The sequence below is a fragment of the Polyodon spathula genome, chromosome 25 (assembly GCF_017654505.1).
Source record: "Polyodon spathula isolate WHYD16114869_AA chromosome 25, ASM1765450v1, whole genome shotgun sequence".
Classification (NCBI taxonomy): domain Eukaryota; kingdom Metazoa; phylum Chordata; class Actinopteri; order Acipenseriformes; family Polyodontidae; genus Polyodon; species Polyodon spathula.
The window spans coordinates 22,905,745-22,925,281 of NC_054558.1; the positions used below are offsets into that span (position 1 = coordinate 22,905,745).

Here is a 19,537-nt window from a genome sequence, read left to right on the forward strand (position 1 = left end):
GATCCTCCTGTAAAGTTTCCCTTGGTTAGTCCCATGCTTTCTGTCATGATCTGATCACTCTCAGATGGTATTTTCTTGGTTAGTCCCATGCTTTCTGTCATGATCTGATCGCTCTCAGGTGGTATTTTCTTGGTTAGTCCCATGCTTTCTGTCATGATCTGATCACTCTCAGGTCATATTTTCTTGGTTAGTCCCATGCTTTCTGTCATGATCTGATCGCCTCAGGTGGCATTTTCTTGTCCTCTAGCCTTGTTAACATGCTCACTGGCATTAGTGAGCTAGCACAGAGTTTCCAGTGACAGTGATGTTACTGGAGCACAGATGGCACGAAGGTTAATGAAGTATTTCAACACATACATTGTTCATCACCTTAAACATAGCAATCCGTTAGATTTCTTTCCTGTTTTTCACCCAATTCACTACTCCTGCTGACAGGAAACTTCGGATTACTTTGAGCCATTATTTTCTACTTTCAGGATTATTTTTCTTAGCTACTTCAGCATGAAAATCAAATATACCATATCCTTAGCTTACAATGACTGCATTATCCACATTCCCCCTGAAAAATAAAAAAAAGACTAGTGAACTTGAACAGTACAGAATGAATAGAGCAAGCTGGGCTGCTCAGCACTGGCAAGTGCCCTCAGCGTGTTTCTACCAATGCCATCAGTGTGTGCAAAAAAGAACACTAAATCATTTAGGTAACCAGTCCGATCTATTTATAGCTGCTGCCAGACTAGCCAAAACATTTAAAAATGGCTAGTGGACAAGATTACATTGTATTGCATATATAAAATATAAAACACATACCATAATCTGAGAGTTTATTAACTGTGTTCCTGTCGTTAGGAAATGTCTATCAGAAACATTTGTTCTGTATAATAATAATTACACTCCCAAAGCTGCCAGCCTGCTCGTTAACACTAAGCGTACCTCATATCACACTAATGAAACGGTTAACCAGTTTACTGAGGAGGAAAATGAGAAGCCTGCTGTGGCCTGTTTCACATTAGGAGCACCTAGTGTTGCTAATGCACTTAAGCTGCTGTTTGACTCTGCTCAGCAGCCCAGAATGTGGCAGTTACCATATATGGCAAAGATGCATGGCCTCCCTCTCTGTGGAGCTGCTGTGCCAGTAGTTCAGATACAAGACTTTATCCTCAGGATTTCTCTGTCCCAGCCCTGACAAAGGACTAGGGTTATCATACAGGGTATTAGGAAACACCAACATGTTTCTGAAGAACAGAACAGCCCTGATCTAGATTAGCCCTTTTAGCTCGGTGACAGTATTGCAAACAGCAATCCAGGCTATTTGCACTGTCAATATAAACCTCCCTCGATCAATGTCCTCCCTATTGGATGTCTTGAAGCAGGGAAATGACACGAGTCAGAAATGCTGTTAATTGAATCGTCATTTTGCAGCAGGTCAATTTTCATTACAAACTCAAATGCATGTCAGCATTGCAACATCAGCATTGTGTAGCAGCTAATCTTCAAATATAACACCTTCTTGCATCAGCTTGTACTTGCTCTGAACTGCTCCATGCCTTGCCACTTTCAACTACTGCTCCTAACTATAACTGTCTCTGATTTTACTCTTATAGGTAACCGTACCCATGGGGGTTTTTTGTATTTGTTCTTAATGGGAAATCATTCTCATCCATTTTATCACACTTACTGCCTGTTCTTACTGGACTTCACTCATATAAGCAAATATTTACTATAAGGTTATATAACTGCTCTGAGTCAAACTTACTGTATCTTTATTTTGCTCTTACTTGTAATCGTATTATGCTTTCATAACTCATTTTATCTGTATTATGATACTCTGTAATGTGATAACTTTGTACTGTGATATTTTTAACAATTGTAAGTCGCCACGGATAAGGGCATCTGCTGAGAAAATTAATTATAATAGTAATACTCAGGAAAAAAACATTCTGAAGATGTATAGCTTGGTGCAATTCAAAACGGAAGGCTTGAAGAAAGACTTGTCATTGAATTCTATTCTAGCATTTCTACATTTACCAATTCCAAATAGGCTGTTTAAATCTACTGCCTGGTGTTTTATATACTTGTGTGCCCAACCAAAGAACCCATTCTTAAACTAGAATGCCAACTGTTAGTAAATGAATTGTTTTGCCCACTCCTCGCTGGTCTGGCAAGGTCCCAGGGTTAGAAGCAACCACTTTGCTAATCCTGCTGTATTACACTGATCGCAAAAACAAAAGATGAAATCCTGACTTCTGACAAACTGCAGCGGGGTTCCTCTTTTAAAACACACGTTAAAAAAACAGAAGCGTTTGTACAGTCCTGCAGAAAAGAGCTGACATAAAACTGAAACGCAGTCGAGACAAAACCCCTTCAGCAATCTTTATTCCAACAGGACTCGTATGATTTGCCAAAGCAGCTAGAGAAAAAAAAAAGTAGTCTGTCTTATTAAAATTAAAAAAATAAATAAACTCCATTTTTAATTCATGCAAAGATATGCACGACATTCTAATTCTACAGTAACTTTTTCATGTCATGAATCAAACAGAAACATATTAAAATTAATTAAATTAATTAAATGTCATGCCTGCGAGCCCTGTAAACAAATATACGTTTTAAGACACACATGGCATTTCATTTTTCAAAAGCTTGTAGCTCACATTTCAGCAGTTACATATGCAGCATGTCAATGAGAGAAGTCTGCCAACACAAAAGTGAGTCCCTTTAGGTTAACTCAGGAAGCCCACCGTGGAAAGAAAACCCTTCCTGGATGGATACATGCAACAGAATGTCATTGTTGTGTGGCATGGCATGACTTTTCCAAATGGGTTCAATTATACTGTATATTCTTCTAGGCTAGACACCTAACGTATGCATATCCAGGTTCACAGGGTCACATTCTTTATGCAGCGCAGAGGTCTGGCAAAGAAATGACATATTTCAAACACATGTACCCCTTTGTACAGTACTTCCAAATGGCAACGTGAATTTTTCCTCTGGGCCGATTCGGCTAGAATTAAAACGTCCTCTTGTCGTGAAATCAGGCTGAATGCACTGCTATTGTTTAGCTTTGGATTTTAAACCTGAAAACCAGCTAAAAACCAAAACTGCACCATAAACTGCAGAGAATATCTATGAAAAAAAATAATAATTCTGCAAAAAAACAACACCCCAAAGCTTCTCCGGTATTTACAATGCACTTAGTCCAGTTCCACATCACCTGGATCCATCCCAGGTTTTCCTGGAAACCATACCAAAAAAAAAAAAAAAAACTGAAAATAAGGCTATGAAATAGGAGTCCTAAACAATGCCCCTTAAGCTGAGGGTGCACAAAGCCACTTCTTCAGGACAGTGGCTTGAAACCTAGTTCTAGGAGACCTGCTTTGAGGCAACTTTGCTGAATCGAAACCCAAGTCTCCCTTTCTGTGCCATGCAGTGGCCTGAAACCCAGTCTCCTGAAACCAAGTTTCAAGCCACAATGAGGCTTCATCTTCCCTCAGCTCTATATGTAAAGAAGGATGGTCACGTCTTACCTACAAAAGCAGTTTATTTTCACACACAGTGCCTTCAGATTCTGATCTCTGTTCTTTGAGGGCGACGCAAAGTTTGGAGCTACCTCCCAGAATATAAATAGAGCACTTGATGAAGTGCCTGTCCTTCCACACTTAATGAGCTTCAGGAATGCGCGTATCTACAATGGAAGAATCCCAGCCATTCTAGCCTGTCTTGTGGGGGCTGGCACAACCATATAGTGCCTCCGCTTAGGAGATCTTAATGCTTTGAAGCTCTGAGCTTCTAAATGTTCATGAGCAAAGAAACAGAACTAGGAATCAACTAATCACCACGTTTTTTTCATTTTTTTTTTTTTTTTTAAAAACATATGACATTAAAAGATAACTGTCTGTGAAGATTCTCTCACAGAAATCCTCTACATTGCATTCACAGTGCTGCCAACCATTCACATCATCAACGCTTATAAATCAAGAAACGCAATGGTAAGGAAACCAATCCGCTACAGAAACAATAGTTTAAAAAAATCCAATGGCCATTTTATTTCACACGCAATATATCACCCTGATGCAAGAGATTTTTTAAAGACAGCGAACAGAAAACAGTGAACTGTGTGATTGTGAGCCGAGTGATTTATGATGTTTGCTTGCTGTCTCACAAAGCCAGCCAGTGTGTGATATCCCTGTAGTCATTTTAACGGCCTGCCCTTGTTCCCAGTACCTTTGTTAGCAGCGCCATCACAAGTTTCTCCCCATAAGTGTTGTGTGTGCCAGACCAGGGGGAAATGAAAAGGAGGTCCGTACAAGCGGGCAAGCTTTCAGGACAACCAAAGATATGATTCTGCATTTAACCATCAGCATAGGGGACTGCTCTAACCCCACAGGGAGGGGCAACAAGTGCCTGGCTTTTTATAAAAAATAAATAAATAAATAAATAAATAGAAAGGCCACACAAGGGTTCAAATAACCCCTATACACAGACACTGGAAGAGACTTCCTTGTGTTTACTCTTACTGCTGTATCTCCTGGATCTGTATCGGAATCCACTCTGTTCATCACTGATGGGGTCATGCTAGAACCCTAAATACGATCTTCCAGTCCTGCGTAATTGAAGAGAAGACGTCTCATCTGCCAATAGCTTATCTGGGTACTCAAACTCACCACTCATTTAGTCTTCAGTGATAAACCTTGATGCTGTCATCACTGTTCTTTTGTTAATACATTCTCTCGTGAGCCTGACCTTGAAAGCTCTGCACTCTCAGCTCAACATCAGTGCTCTCATCCTGAGCCCTAACACACACTAAAACACAGAGCCATTCACCGCCCTACTGCAGCGAAAGAAGAAACACTCAGGCTGGCACAGCACCTGGGACCTGGGAGAACATGAATCAGGAATGGACCAAAAACACCATAAAACTTCATTACAGGACAATGTTCAGTCCATGCATCCAGGCGCATTGTCAAAACATACAGTGCATGTATCTGAGCCAGACGCACTGTCAAACATACAGTGCATGCATCTGAGCCAGGTCACATTGTTCAACATACAGCAGCAGTACTACACAGCGCTTGTGGTTTTTTTTTGTTATTATTATTAATAATGGAGGAGATGTACGTACAAAAATAATCTTGCGCTTTCTTTTGACAGCAGTACAGATCTCTCAGTCTTTTTATTGGTTCAGACATCCTCCTCTCTGCATTACACTGTACAGAGCGTACCAGCAGACCTTCAAGGGTCTGCAACACAAAGCAATCCCACCTGAAGCCATCGGTACCACATGCAGAACACAGCAGCCTTGGTCAGGTTAACCCAACTCTGTACTGGGGTACTCTTGTACCAGTGGCATAAAATAGCTTTCCTCAAATTTCAGCTCATTTATCCATGCAAATCGAGTTTCTGCAGGGATGCTGGGCGCTAATTTCTCTCTCCACCTCCACAACTGCAATAAATCTGAGGAACAAACATAAGTCAAAACAAGGGTTTAAAACAAGAATTAAAGATTTCCCGGGACTCTGGATTAATATTCAGAGGTTTTAATGAGAGATGCCGTTCGCAGAAATCAAAAGCAAAGATTTGAACAGCCGGGAAAGACACAAGCAGTGCAGATGCCAGTGATATAATTCCAGAGCCGAGGGGCTTGTGAAGCAATTATCAAGCGGAAAACAAACCTCACTCTGCAGTTCTAGGCATGCGAGGCACGTGTAGCTCCCAACAAACCTTCAGAAGCTGCATTTCCAATTTCAACATATATTTAAATGACATAACTATGCAGAAGAGAAGGGAAGACCTTGTTCAGGATTCTGCTCGGTATGAGAGCCAGTGTTTATAGATGAGGTTACAGTCATGACAAATGAATACTTACACCAAGAAAACAAAAATACATTTTACCAAAACGAAAGCAGAGAGACTTTACTGAATACAAAATCAGCAGCACAGTCCTTCGCCAAAGGATCTTACCTTTCCTGACTATACTGTGTGCTTCCTACCTCTGTTACCATTTACTAAAATCTATAGTGTGTGCTGAACGAGTCCAGAGGCTAAGCCATCTCAACTCATACTACAGGGAAAGCAAGCAAAATACAGTACAGGTTCTGCACATTATTAAACAGGAGGAGAAAGGTAATATCTAGGACTGAGGTGTTATCCTTTTTATAAAGCACTCAGGACCAGCTCCTTTAAAAGAAGAAGAAAATAAAGAAATGCGTGTTTACAGCGCTGTAACTAAATCAAATGTAAACCGTGTTGTGACACACACAACCATGACATGTATTTATTCAGAGTTCCCCTACAAGCTGGAAAATGAAATCTACTGCAGAAGTGGTTTTATTAGCATGCTTTGCATGAAATCAACCTGTCCACACATTTTGCTGACTGTTGGAAACGCACAACTAAATCTGTAAATGAGAGTGGAAAAGCATGGCAGTACATTGCAGTTACTGGAGTAAATTATTCTCCACAATGCTTCAAGCCACCATACTATATATAGAGTTCAAACAGACATCCACAGTTCAGCTGTTAGGAGGCATGCACAGATTCTCTTTTTAGCACCAACAACATTTTCACAGACCCCCGAAATGTGTTCAAGATCTTCCGATTCCTTGCTTGTTTTTGCACATTTCTGTGCAGTGCCCCTTGAGTTCAATGAATTCACAGTTAGGCCATGTTGACAGTAGATGCACGGTACACAATTGCATCCGAAAAGGGTCAGGGCTATATTGTACTATGCATAATATTGCAATGATGTGTACACATGTATTTACTAAGTGACTGCTATGTGCAGACACAGTAATTCGAGACACAATGTAAAGTGTTACCCTTTTTTTATATTGCGCAGTACTTGTAAAATCCTGAATGAAAGTAATAACAAAAGAACCCAAACTATATTCATCAGCAATGAGGCTGTGCAAAAGCGCTGGTTATCATTCAAAGAGAAATGTACACATTTCACATAAACTGCAAACATGTCCAAGTGCATTGCAAATCACAGCAGTGTAGCAGGCTGCAGTCTTCTGCTGGCAGAGGTAAGCAGGGCACATCAAACAGTAGTAAAGCGTACCGCACTGCTGCACTTCACACCTTCCAGCACCATGCAATGCTGGAAATGACTAATGCAGCAAGGCTTTTAACACCACAGACTCATTCATTTTCTGTCTTGTAGAGCAGCGTCCCTGTAATCACGCATGTGGAAATCTATCTACAAAAATACTCAATAGAGGCGACAAACTGCAATCACCCGCAGCTTAGGAACTGTATCCAATACACTGGATCCCTTCAGGGGAGATGCTACAATTAGTTTGCAGGGCAGACTCTGAACAGTACAGTATGTGCATGGCTTTGAATTTTAAACATACGTTTCCCTTAATTGGAATAGTAGAGGAGAAAAAGGGGTTTTATATGGAAATACTGTTCACTGAAATAGTTCTGCAAAACAGTAAAGGTATTTCATTTGGAAGATGCATCCCAAATTGACATTCTTGACAATCGTGTGCCAAAAAACATATTTCGATAATCTAAAAAATGAATTGCAAACACAAACTGCTACAGTGATATACAGTCCATTGTTGCCAGGCACATTGCAGACAATGCATTCTCGTTTAAAAAAGCGCTACTTTGTAAAACAGCGTCGTGGTTCCGCGACTGACACAATGCCACAGATTAATGGAGACGCACACGTGGTCCAGATGAGGGATGCAAACACACAAGAGATGCAGCTCGGACACGTGGCGCGCCACGCACAGTGAAGATGGCAGGATTGTGATCACAGGGGAGACACACACGGACGGGCAGGCCGTTACCTGCAGTACTATCTGCTGCCACGCCAGGGGCTGGCTGCTGCTGCCAGCGTTGCACATGCTCAGTCGCTCCGAGGGCAGGCTGACGTTGCGCCGCTCCTCCTCGAGGGCCCGGGTCAGATGCTCGAAGCGAGCCTCCTGCTCTTTAACCGAGGCTAGAATGCTAGCGGCTGATCTCACGTCATACTCATCCATGCCTGTCCTGAAAGCTGGGTGCCTGTTAACTGATTAGTACAACAAACAGGGTCAGAGGTCAAAAGGCAGAAAAAAGAAACCACAGGTCAATAGCAACGCAAGCGCTCATGCAAATCCCCCAGCCCACTATCCTCTCCTGGTTTGCAAGGGATTGCGCTTTGATGTATCTACAGATGTGTCTGTAAAGTTTGGAAAGAAAGCTGCCATGCGGAATTCCGAAGCCAATGTCTGTGCTGAATAATGCAAACCATTGTTTTGTTTAGCAAAACATTTTTTAAAAAAAAAACTGAATTTCCACTAGAAATGGGTAAAATAAAAACAAAATTAAAAGCTTCAAATAAACCTAGATTTATTATTTCATCCTTCATTCCCTGTTACTTTTATAGAGTGTTTGAATGTACATGTTTACATTCAATAAAACTAAAACGATTGCCCTTTTCATATTAACAACAGCTTAACCTTCCCCAGACCAGCTTCATTCTTAATGATGCGCAGCTATTCCTGTCCTAGTTTACAGGCTGTAGGGAAGTGCCGATTGTCATGCAGAAACCAGACGTGCATTAAAAGAAAAGCAAGCGGCATACACACCTAGGAGGATTAGCAAGTGGAGGGAGAAAGGTTAGAGAAGTGACATCACCCGCTACGGACACACAAGAAACAGCACACAGGCTAGCAGAACCAGGAAGCTGGAAAACAGAGGAAGGAGAAAGAAAAAGAAATGAGAGGGACAGCAGAAACAGCAAGTCAATGGAGACTCTACCCCTGCCTCCTCGGCCCAGGGTCAGGGCAGCAACATCAGTAACGCTGTATCCACTGCACCCCTTACCAATTACAACAGAATATTGATTGTCTGCAGAGTAAAGTAGCTGGAGGAATACTGAGTGAAAAGTCTGGTATGAACACTGAAGACATGTACAATTCTGCTGCAAATAACAAAGCAGGTGTACAGAGTTCAGACAGCGAGAATATAAGACTGGCATGCGTCATACAGACAGGGGAATCGATGACAGCGCCCTCGTTCACTAGTTCACACCCAGGTTGTACAGTCCAACAGCCCGCGGTCGCTGTTCTTCTGCTACAGCAACACACAGTACCACCCGCTTGCTGTGTGAAAAGGAAGTGAATTATTCAATTTGTGCATATACAGTACAGCAATGCAGAGTGTGAATTCTAGACCGAACAGCCAAGCAAAACGAATTTGGCACACCCTATTTAACTTCTACCCACCAACGGAACTGGTGTCTGAAGTCTTTTTTGTCCCTTGAAGACAGCAATCCTCTTACCTGAACTTTGATGTATACTTTTTTTAACCCCCCCCCCCACCTCAACCCAACTGTCAATGCCAGTAAAAGGCTCTGTCAGCTAACCACAATATCTGCAAGAACAGATTTTCACAGCAAGATTCGCACATGTCTATATGACAGACATGCAACATCACGTGGAGCCCTACTTTCATATAAACCATTAAATGACGCCTGCGGCACAGATGCACTTCCATTCAGAAACCCCAAACAGCCTCATATACTTCCTTGGCATGCCTAGAATTATTACAAGCTACAAAACAAACAATATTTTCAGAATGATTTTGGTTTAAAGTGTAATGTGGTCGACTCTTAACAAGCACATTTAAATCCAGACTACTACAATGCGTTTTTTTTCTCCTTCAGGAATAACTCTGATCTCCACGGAGGACGCTGACAAGCCATCAGAATGCGTGCCTGCTAGAAAATCAGCAGCGTGTTGAGCCGGTGTTCCCAGGGGTGACATTTAATCAGCTCCGGAATAAAGGAGACCGGGATTCCTGCGACTCTGACCATGGACCACTGGGAACCACTTGTGGACGGGATCTTAAAATAGAGCCGCAGTTAGTTCAGAGTAAATTCCAGGGATTCCTTCAATGGAAACATTCCCCAAGACAGAGCGAACAGTTAGCAGTTGCTCGCTATTGATCAGAGATGATGGAAAGCCCCTCTTTAAGGTCATGGTTTGAGAACTACAAGGAGCACGAAATCTTCAAACCCCAAGATTAAGGGGTGCCAGCGCTTGTACAACAGATCAAGAAGAGACAATGGTTTGAGGCAGCTTTGCTATATTTATCAGCTTCTAAAAACACATCGTTTTTTTTTTTTTTTAATTGGCAGAGCGAAAGCTACATTGCTTGTTATGTAAAAGTCCCACAGCTTTAGGAATTTCAATTAGAACCTTGAAAAAGCATTATGGGATAATGGAGCAAGAGAAATGAAACGAACTGGAGGGCAGCGACTCGGAGTCAGTTTGATGCATACTGTTTACAAGTTTCATATCAGCAGTTTCTCAGCTGTGAAGGAACTCCAGCAGTCACTCTAAGTAATGGTAGAAGCTCTCAATCACAACAGACTGTAGAACCCAGAGCCCTGGAATCTGGAAGCACCATTAGTGCACCATTACTGTTTCAATGCATAATGTTATCACATCCAACCATATTACCTGAAACTCTGCAGACTGGCCACAGCTATAGAACATGCAGTGTAGAGAATATATATAGATAGTCTGGCAACAAGCATGCAAGTACATTTGCAATTAACAGCAGTGTCTTTACATAGGAACTAACATTATTTCAGAGTAACATCTTTCATTCATATTGAATCCCTATGATGTAAACTCGGATTGGAATGGCACTAATCCATATGCAACCTGTTTGTGTTCAAGTGTGCAATGCATCATTAATACTTTACCGGAGCTCAACTGTAATTACCAAGCAGCTGCATTTGCTGTTTTAACATTGAAATGGAAACTACTGGATTAAACTCACTGCAATTGTAAAGAAAAAGTCATCCCATGAGCTTCCACTGACTAGCACTGCAGCAGCTGAGAACTGAAAACAAACCAACAATTACATTAACAAAAAGAACAGGGTCCAGCCAGGACCATTATATTCTGATTATTTGAATTCAATTGTTCTATTATTGTCTGTGCTGAAGGGAGCGTTACATTTTCATTCAAGAGAAAACTGGGAAAAAAGAAAAAAGATGCATTTTTAGTTTAAACACGTAAGACTGAATCCCTTCGGATCTCTTCACACACAGGCTGTGTCAGATCCTGATAAAACGAGATTGTAATTGGAGATTAGCATTCCTCACGGCCCCTCATTATTGAGATTCTTAACCAGTCGCCTGTAATCAGCCCCCACGCACAGTGCTTACATGATTAACAGGTAGACTGGGGGTGCTGCACTGCAACAGGTTCAATGGCATCAGAAGCTGCCAGCCCATTTCAATGGGAAAGGAGATGGATAATCCATGCCCACTTTGAAGATGTACTTTTTCAAAAAAGCTCTTAATACTGATGTGCAGTATATCTGCTTCCACTGCAGTCTCGGTGTGGTTTGAAAAGCCCATTACTGTTACCTCACTACACAGTGTAAGATAACCCAGACTAGTGAGGTATTAAAGCATTTGCTGCAGATGCTGTGAATGTTTATCGAGGGGTCCCGAGCCTTCTTTCTCTACCTACCCTTTAATGCATTCTCACAGTTTCCAGCTTGTGTTTTCAATGTTAACAATGAAGGCTACCAGTACTTAGCTCAAAGCGAGCACATTAACAAAGAACTGTCGCCAAGCGAAGACTTGCAGACCAACCGACGGTTGAAACCAGACATCTGGACGATCAACGAAGCAGCTCCTGGACTCGCAGACTGACCGCAGCCTGCAGGTGAAGACACAGACTGCATTCCATTCAGTGAACCTAGTCCAAAGTACTTCAAAACCTGTCTTCTCATGGTTTCGATACAGAACATTTACCTGCACAATGTAACTACTGTACAGCAAACCATTACATCAGAGCCAGACTGCCCACAGCTCCTAAACAAAGATCTCTGGTCAGACTGCAAAGAGCACAAAACTCATTACCACGGCTTACAAAAGCCTACAAAGTCATTATTAAAAATGTAATCTTAGGGGGGATATTCATTAGAGAGTTTCAGCCATTTCGATTATTAATGGCATATATATATTTCTCCTCGAGGCAATTCATTGTGATGCATTTGCTGAAAGCAGCTTTTTTTTTTTTTTTTTTTTTTTACTGAAGGAATACATTTAATAAAATGTGTGTAATTACCAAGAGAATGCATGAAATTATCCAAAAGACACTTGAACATACTTTACCTTTGATGTTTCGGCTCTCCGAACAGATCTGCTGGGCTGGACTGAGACTCTCAGCTGTTAAACACGACGGACTTCAGCCATGCACTCTGGGAGACCGACTTGGCACAGCAGCTGAAAATATCAAAAGAGAAACCATTCTCAGAGTGATGCTTGTGCTGTGCATTGAAAACTCAACCTCAAAATGCTACTGAAATGCATGCAGTTCCGTCCAAAGGGGACATGAACTTTCATTGATTTTGTGCATTGCTGAATCCCAGAACTAAAAACACCACAAGTGATTCAGTGGAAGATTGGAGGCTCTGCAGCTGCACACAAAACTTCAAAAAATGAAACAATTCTTCCCTTGCCTTGACCACTCCCTCCAGCATATACAGAGCATTCACTCTGCAGCTCTATCCCACACAGGGCTTCGAGAACTGAACACAACACATGATTACCAACAGCCTCATCAGTCAACTAGATGTCAGACTGTGCTTCTGCCATCACAATCAATACTCTTCTAAACACAACCGAGAACAAAAACACATAACCCATGTGACCCATGAGACCTTCCACCAAGGAACACAGCTGTCATTCCTCAAAGACCCTACACTGTTGTGGAAAAGGCAGTCAGTCATTCACCAGAGAGCAATGCAAACTGGATGGATGGAGCATCAAAAAAAAAAAAAAAATGGGCAACTAGATTCCAGTCCAGGTCTTTGCTCCAACCGTGACCTTGATTAAAAATTGCTGAAGCCTGCAAGCGTGTGTAACAGGGCGGAGGCTGGGTGCGAATCCCCGACCCGCTGACCAGCCTGCTCTGGGACACTGGATCAGTGAAGTTCCCAAGTTTTTATTCAAGGCTGGTAAATATTTGTGTGTTGTTTGGGGAAGGCTTTGTTCTTTTACAGCAAGGTCAGGCCAGACACAGTCTGAGTGGGTAGGGGTTCTGGGAATAATATCAAAGGTGAGCGAAGCCACAGCGCTTTAGTGATCACTGTGTAGCAGAGGATTAAAAAATACCCCAAAGTCAGTGCATACTTTACACTTCAAATTGTGAACAGGCTTACGCATCGAATTGCATCAGGGGTTTGAAAACATGCATCCACAACCTTTCTGCACTGCAGGGATAGCAGCCCAGCAGAGAACTGCTGCAGTGGAAAATAATCAATAGCATGCAATTTAAAAAACCCTGCCGTCTGACTGCAAATACAAATGCATGCCAGTCACCTCCTCCCCTCGCCCAATAAGAAGATACCCACAGAGCTACTGTGTGAACATCTGTGGTCCGGTCCCTTCTGCTGCCAATCATCTCCATTTGATTTCCTTTAACAGGATATGCAAGAGGATGAGCTTTCTGGAAACTGAAGAAGACACGTCCTCAGTATGCCGAGTTGTATTCAAGCAGTACTTATGCAGCAGTCAAAGTCAACTTTGACTGCCCAACCACAGCGTCACAATAGTGATCAAGCCAACCTGCGCAGGAAACAAATGCTGTCTTTATCCCCACCTTCCCACAGTCTTGGTCCATGCAGCAGCAATCAGCAAATCAGCGTGCGAGAGTCAGAAGTGAGCATTTACTCTGACTGATGCATTGCTGCTGGATGACGTTCTGATTGCAAGATCAGAAAGCACCTTGTTGCATTAACAAGTCTGTCACCCTTAAACACGGAAACAGAACAGGCAGTGCAGCCTAGTCTTTATTGCTCATTAAAACACAAGCATCAAGTATGAGGAGATCTGTTGGAGCAGCAGGCAGCACAATGCTGATGACAGACACAAGGACACTTCCAGTATGTACAGTACAGCAGCAAGGCTAATTATAGCGCAATCATAATAACAGCACTCAATACTGGCTTCTGCTCATCATGCACAGACACCACATTGACAATGACTCCATACAGAAGTATGCTGTGACATGGTGTACCAATATAAATCATGGTGTCTGAAGATTGCTGTAGCAGACTGAGGTTGTGTGCACTGTTGTGACAGAATACTTTCAGAAGGGAGCGTTACCAAAAAATGACACTCTACACAATCCTCACGACCCACGACTCTGCCACCTGATGGTGTGGTTTTGGGGGTTACAATCGCAATATCACAAAGACTTCCCTGGGCAAGGTTAATCCTTACAGATGGATAGGAAGCACATCCTGGACAATGCATGAGCAGACAGGGAGGGACACAAATCAGCACTCCCATGAGCTGGAACTGCTGCCGTGTCACCAACTGAGCCTTCACTCTGAAATTACACTCCATCAATAGATGCTGTGTCAAGTGTCTAGTTCACAGCCTCTCCTCTGCATTTCACCTTTAATGCATCAAAAGATCCTTCTCAAGTCAAAAAGTTTCCCTGATTTCATACAGAGGGCAGGGCAGTAGTATGGGCTCTGCAATTACTAGATTACATTGCTACAGTATATAAAATATAAAACGGCACGCATTACCACTGGCATTATTTCAACGCCTGCATTTTCAAATAGACACGCAACTATATTGACCACTGGTGGAAACTTCTAATAGTGGAGTTTTTAAATAGGAGATCTAGCAGAGTATGCAATATATTGTAAACACTAGCTTTCTGGTGTGATTTCTAATACCGTGCAGTAATACATTCACAAGCACAGTTTCACCCCAGTCCTGGTACTTTCCATTGAAAGAAATCAGTGACTCACCAGACTCAATCTCCCAAAGCTGGATGTTAACAAAAGATTACAATTTCAGGGAAGGACTTTTTCATGCATCAAATCTGTCAAATTCTTTTGAAAAAGGTTCTGTAGTCACACAAAGGGATCCATGCATCCCAAGGAAAAGGGTTTACCCTATTGAAATACAATTCTATAGCAACTCCAATACCTGGGAGCTCGGGCTGTTGTTAAAGCATTTTGTGGGAAAAAAGATGATTTTATAAATGATTTCATTAAAAAAAAAAGGAGAGAGTGAGAGAGAGAGAGATGGATGGATAAACAGATACACACACAGGTACCTGGTTGAGTGCCTGAAAAAGTATACATTATATATAACAATGCATGATATGTAATGGACAGCTGTAGGGTAAATTGAAGAGGTTTTGATTTCCAGTCTGCAATGTGATGGTTTGCTAGACGTGTGCACAGAATATTTACAGCTCTTTGCTCCTATTTTATGGTTCAATTTATAGTGGGGGATGAAAGAGAACTATGAACGATTAGATAAGCCAAGAAGGGGACGCTTAAACAAAACACAAACTGAATATACAACTCCTCTCTGCTTTAAGTTTAATTTCTATTCTCAAGGTGGAGTTGTGTTATCATACACTGTCAGGTTAAATAAACAAGACATGAGCCATCTTTGATAAACAGGCACTGTAAGCAAAACATGAAAAACGTGCTGTGTGCGAACATGCCAATCCCCTTGGAGTGAAGATGGAAATTACAAAGCAGGCTTCCACTTTCCTCTGCAAATGTCAACACCAGTCAAGACACAGTATTAAGAAGACATTTCAGTATTAAAAGTGCGTTTGTTCCAAAACGCAACATCAATAAATCAGGAGGCCTTGATCATACAATGGAAAGAAACGTTTAAGCACAGTGAGCCAGAGTGCAGCGCGTTTCAATAGAAATGTACACACTAGCACATTCTAAGACTGCAGTAAAATCATGTTAAAATGTTAGAAAGATGCTGTCTGGAGAACACAGCTTTTATCCGGGCTTCATTCTGCGGGTCCGAGACAGAATTTTAACTCCAGATTACTGTGCTCATTGCATAGCAGTTCCACTCATTCTGAAAAACTAATCTCAGCCCAGAGTAGAAAACCAAAAATAGAAAGAGACTTGGGAATCGTGATAAAGAAATCATAACCTTGCGCTCAAAAGAGATCAAGTGGCTTCAAATACATTCTCCTGGCTCTACAATCCAGCCTGACAGCCAGAGATGATGTTTGGCTTTATCTAAGCTTGGAAGAACTTGGCTCGAGTGGGGAATCATGATTCTAACATTAATATTGTATCAATATTCTTTGAGGCACAGATCTCTCGCTGCTGTACGTGTAACCAACACCAGGGCTCACTGGTCTTGAGCCAGAGAGGACTTTCTTATTGTCTGCTTCTTCATTACAAAGCGAAGCGCAGCAGAGACACAAAACAGACAGGCCCAGCCGGAAAATAATTCATAGCCACAACTTACAGCGACTGGCGGGCCTCCATGGAATCAGACCCGAAGGCAGGAACAGCCTGTGTCCCTAGAACATTGTACGCTTTCTTTTCCTGCAAATCAAACAACAACAACAGTATTGCTGGAGCTGTACCCACACCACACACTGACACACACGCATTTGCTAAAGACGCCATTGTACTTCCCCAACGACTCTCTGAACTGTTGGTTTTAATTACTGTGGTGCACAGAGGCCACTATTTTGATGACCTGCATGGTATCAGTATTTAGGTCCAGTGCTGTTAAATTGGTTTGCTTTGTACTGAATTGCATGTATACTAGGGGATTGGGGATAGGGCACAGGGAATAAGGGTAAAATTCCTTCAAAGAGCGTCAAACAGCACTGAAAACTAACGGATTAGCTGGCATCAAGTCAAGTCTGCACAATCCAGCTGAAATGTTAGAAGCTTCGCATTGGACTGGGTGATACAATTTCTATACTGATAATTGGACTTGTCTTTAAAAATAGACAGAGTGTTAAAAAAAAAAAATCCATAATACCTACAAGCCACCTGGGGCCTGTGCAATGATTTTAAATGATCTTGCTCAGTTCCTAACAACCTGCATTAGCAAAACCACCTCCGAGGGGATCTAATTGGCTCCTGCTGTGCTTTGGCTGTCATCTTCGAGAAGTCACGGAGGCACAAGTGTGCAGACAGGAGAGCAAGGGGGCTGGAACACGGTAACCAGGCCCAGGAAAGGAGAGTCCTGCACTGCAAACACACGTGTGCAGAGAGGAGCGCGAGGGAGCTGGAACACGGTAACCAGGCCCAGGAAAGGAGAGTCCTGCACTGCAAAGAAGCATGCCCAGTATTACATATTCTACACCCAACTCAAGAAACACGCATTGAAAAGCTGTAGACCAATACAATACACTGTACTGGAAGGGAAAATGCAATACTTGTTGGATCAGTGGGTTGAAGTAGTAGAATATTCCAACTGGATTCAAAATGTTCTGAAATAGCCCCTTTAAGAACACTTTGCCAAGGTGGCACTTAAGAGAAACACACCACCCCACAGCCAAACACACCACCCCCCAGGCAAACACACCACCCCCCAGCCAAACACACCACCCCCCAGCCAAACACACCACCCCCCAGGCAAACACACCACCCCCCAGGCAAACACACCACCCCCCAGCCAAACACACCACCCCCCAGGCAAACACACCACCCCCCAGCCAAACACACCACCCCGCAGCCAAACACACCACCCCCCAGCCAAACACACCACCCCCCAGCCAAACACACCACCCCCCAGCCAAACACACCACCCCCCAGGCAAACACACCACCCCCCAGCCAAACACACCACCCCGCAGCCAAACACACCACCCCCCAGGCAAACACACCACCCCCCAGCCAAACACACCACCCCCCAGCCAAACACACCACCCCCCAGCCAAACACACCACCCCCCAGCCAAACACACCACCCCGCAGCCAAACACACCACCCCGCAGCCAAACACACCACCCCGCAGCCAAACACACCACCCCCCAGGCAAACACACCACCCCCCAGGCAAACACACCACCCCACAGCCAAATACCAGTGTTGGAGGTTTGTAACCCTTGGATTCGTTTATTTTATGGGGGAAGGATGTCACACCAAATAAATATGATTAGTGTGCAAAATCTACCGAGCTAAAAATAGTTACCATGCACAATCTCCTATTGGTTATAGCACAGTATGTATACAAGAGAGGAAACGCTTAAAATCAGATTAGCAATAAAAGGCTTCTGGCTGCAATATACATGGATGCCATGATGTTAATAAATCACTGGAAAGGGTTTGCGAATATTGTTTTCTTCATCAGATTGACATTTACTGCCAAGGGTCCTTCCTAATAAATCCATGCTGGAAATGGTTTGCTGTTGATCATAGTTGTTACAGGTCCATTGTGACCAGTGCTCAAAGAGAAAATGACATTTCAATTCATTGACAAAAGGTAACTCGTGCCTCCAGTGGCTCGCAGCCAGAATCCCTTTCTATGTTGAGGTGGAGTGATTGACTGCCTGCTCTGCCTGCCTCTCTCCCTCCCTCAAAGCAACACGGCTCTCATTTCTTCAATTCCTGCCAACCCCCTCAGGGGTCCTCAAACTGGGTGTCAGGACCTGGGTGGGGGAGCTCATTTTTCAGTGCAGTTTGACCCTCTTCAAGGAAATTTTACCCAACTCCTATTCCCCTAGTCAGTTCTGGCTTGACCTTAGCGTTGTATGTTAACATATGCCTTTGTAAATTATGTTGGAACCTCACGGAGCTCCTAGTCCCCAGGCTGAGGTAGTGTAGAAATATATGTTTAAAACATTGGATCCTGTTCTTATGTATACTCAATAAAGGAGTTTGTATTCTTCAGCTCGACAAATATGATTCAGAAGTGAAAGGGTTAAAAGAGCGCTGGACTGGAACACCGCTCCTGTGCAGATCATTCAAAGCTCCATCCTCACCATCAAAGTCTTCCCAGGTAATCCTCCTCACGCAGCATGCTGATCTCACACAGTTACACTATGACTGGCACAATATGAGGCTTGCAACCCTGGGGCACACAAAGGTACTGCCCCCAAGCGCTTGCTCTCAGTAACACATTCACCTCAGGGAGCACCAGTGCAGGTAGTTGATCTCCGAGCTGCAGTACCTGCTGAATCTTCAGCACTCACAAATCACCTATCAGTGCATGTTTGATTCCAGTGTGCCTGCTTTACACAGCCTGCTGCTGCTGCTGCTTCCCATTCAGCCAGATGAAGATTGTAAGAAGCTGCACTAATCTGACATTTGCGCATCTCTGTAAAAATAACTTGGTTCCAAGGCAGTGGTCATTCTGACAGGACTATAGCTGGACAGATCACGTAACCACAAGCAAATGGTTTTAAAACAGAGAGGGCAGTAGTATAGTGGAACAAAAACAACAAACAGATACAATAACTTTCATTGGACTGTACTCTAGCTGTTTTCATGGCAAACTATTTGGAAAATAAGAACAAAATATTTCAAAATAAATATTTGGAATACAGAAATGACAGGAAAGCCAAAACATTCCAAGTCCAAGTTGACCGGAGAAACATTTTGTTTTAATTATCGCTGCATCCAGAGATATTCTAGTAATGTGCATTGTGGTGTGTCACCACACTTGTCCCCATATCATTTGGCAAGGAGTCCTCCCTCCGGCTCGAGGCTCACGAGAGGGCTGTGGAGCTGCACTGATGTACTGCAGTTGGTTTAATTTGCAAGGAGACTGTAC

At 42.9% G+C, this 19,537-nt stretch overlaps 1 protein-coding gene across 7 annotated transcripts in view; it reads right to left on the reverse strand.

Moving 5' to 3' along the window:
* The window catches only part of LOC121299762 (armadillo repeat protein deleted in velo-cardio-facial syndrome homolog), a 114,857-nt gene that overhangs the window by 66,110 nt on the left and 29,210 nt on the right, over window positions 1-19,537 (reverse strand). For 6 of the 7 annotated variants that reach the window (XM_041227785.1, XM_041227786.1, XM_041227787.1 and 3 more), the window contains exons 2-4: window positions 12,131-12,241; window positions 8,577-8,674; window positions 7,797-8,017 (exon numbers count right to left, since the gene is read on the reverse strand). In XM_041227785.1, the coding sequence (XP_041083719.1) occupies window positions 7,797-7,988 (192 nt within the window). In that variant the 5' untranslated portion in view covers window positions 7,989-8,017; window positions 8,577-8,674; window positions 12,131-12,241. The remainder of the gene's footprint in view (window positions 1-7,796; window positions 8,018-8,576; window positions 8,675-12,130; window positions 12,242-19,537) is intronic. The other variant, XM_041227790.1, reaches the window with a different exon arrangement.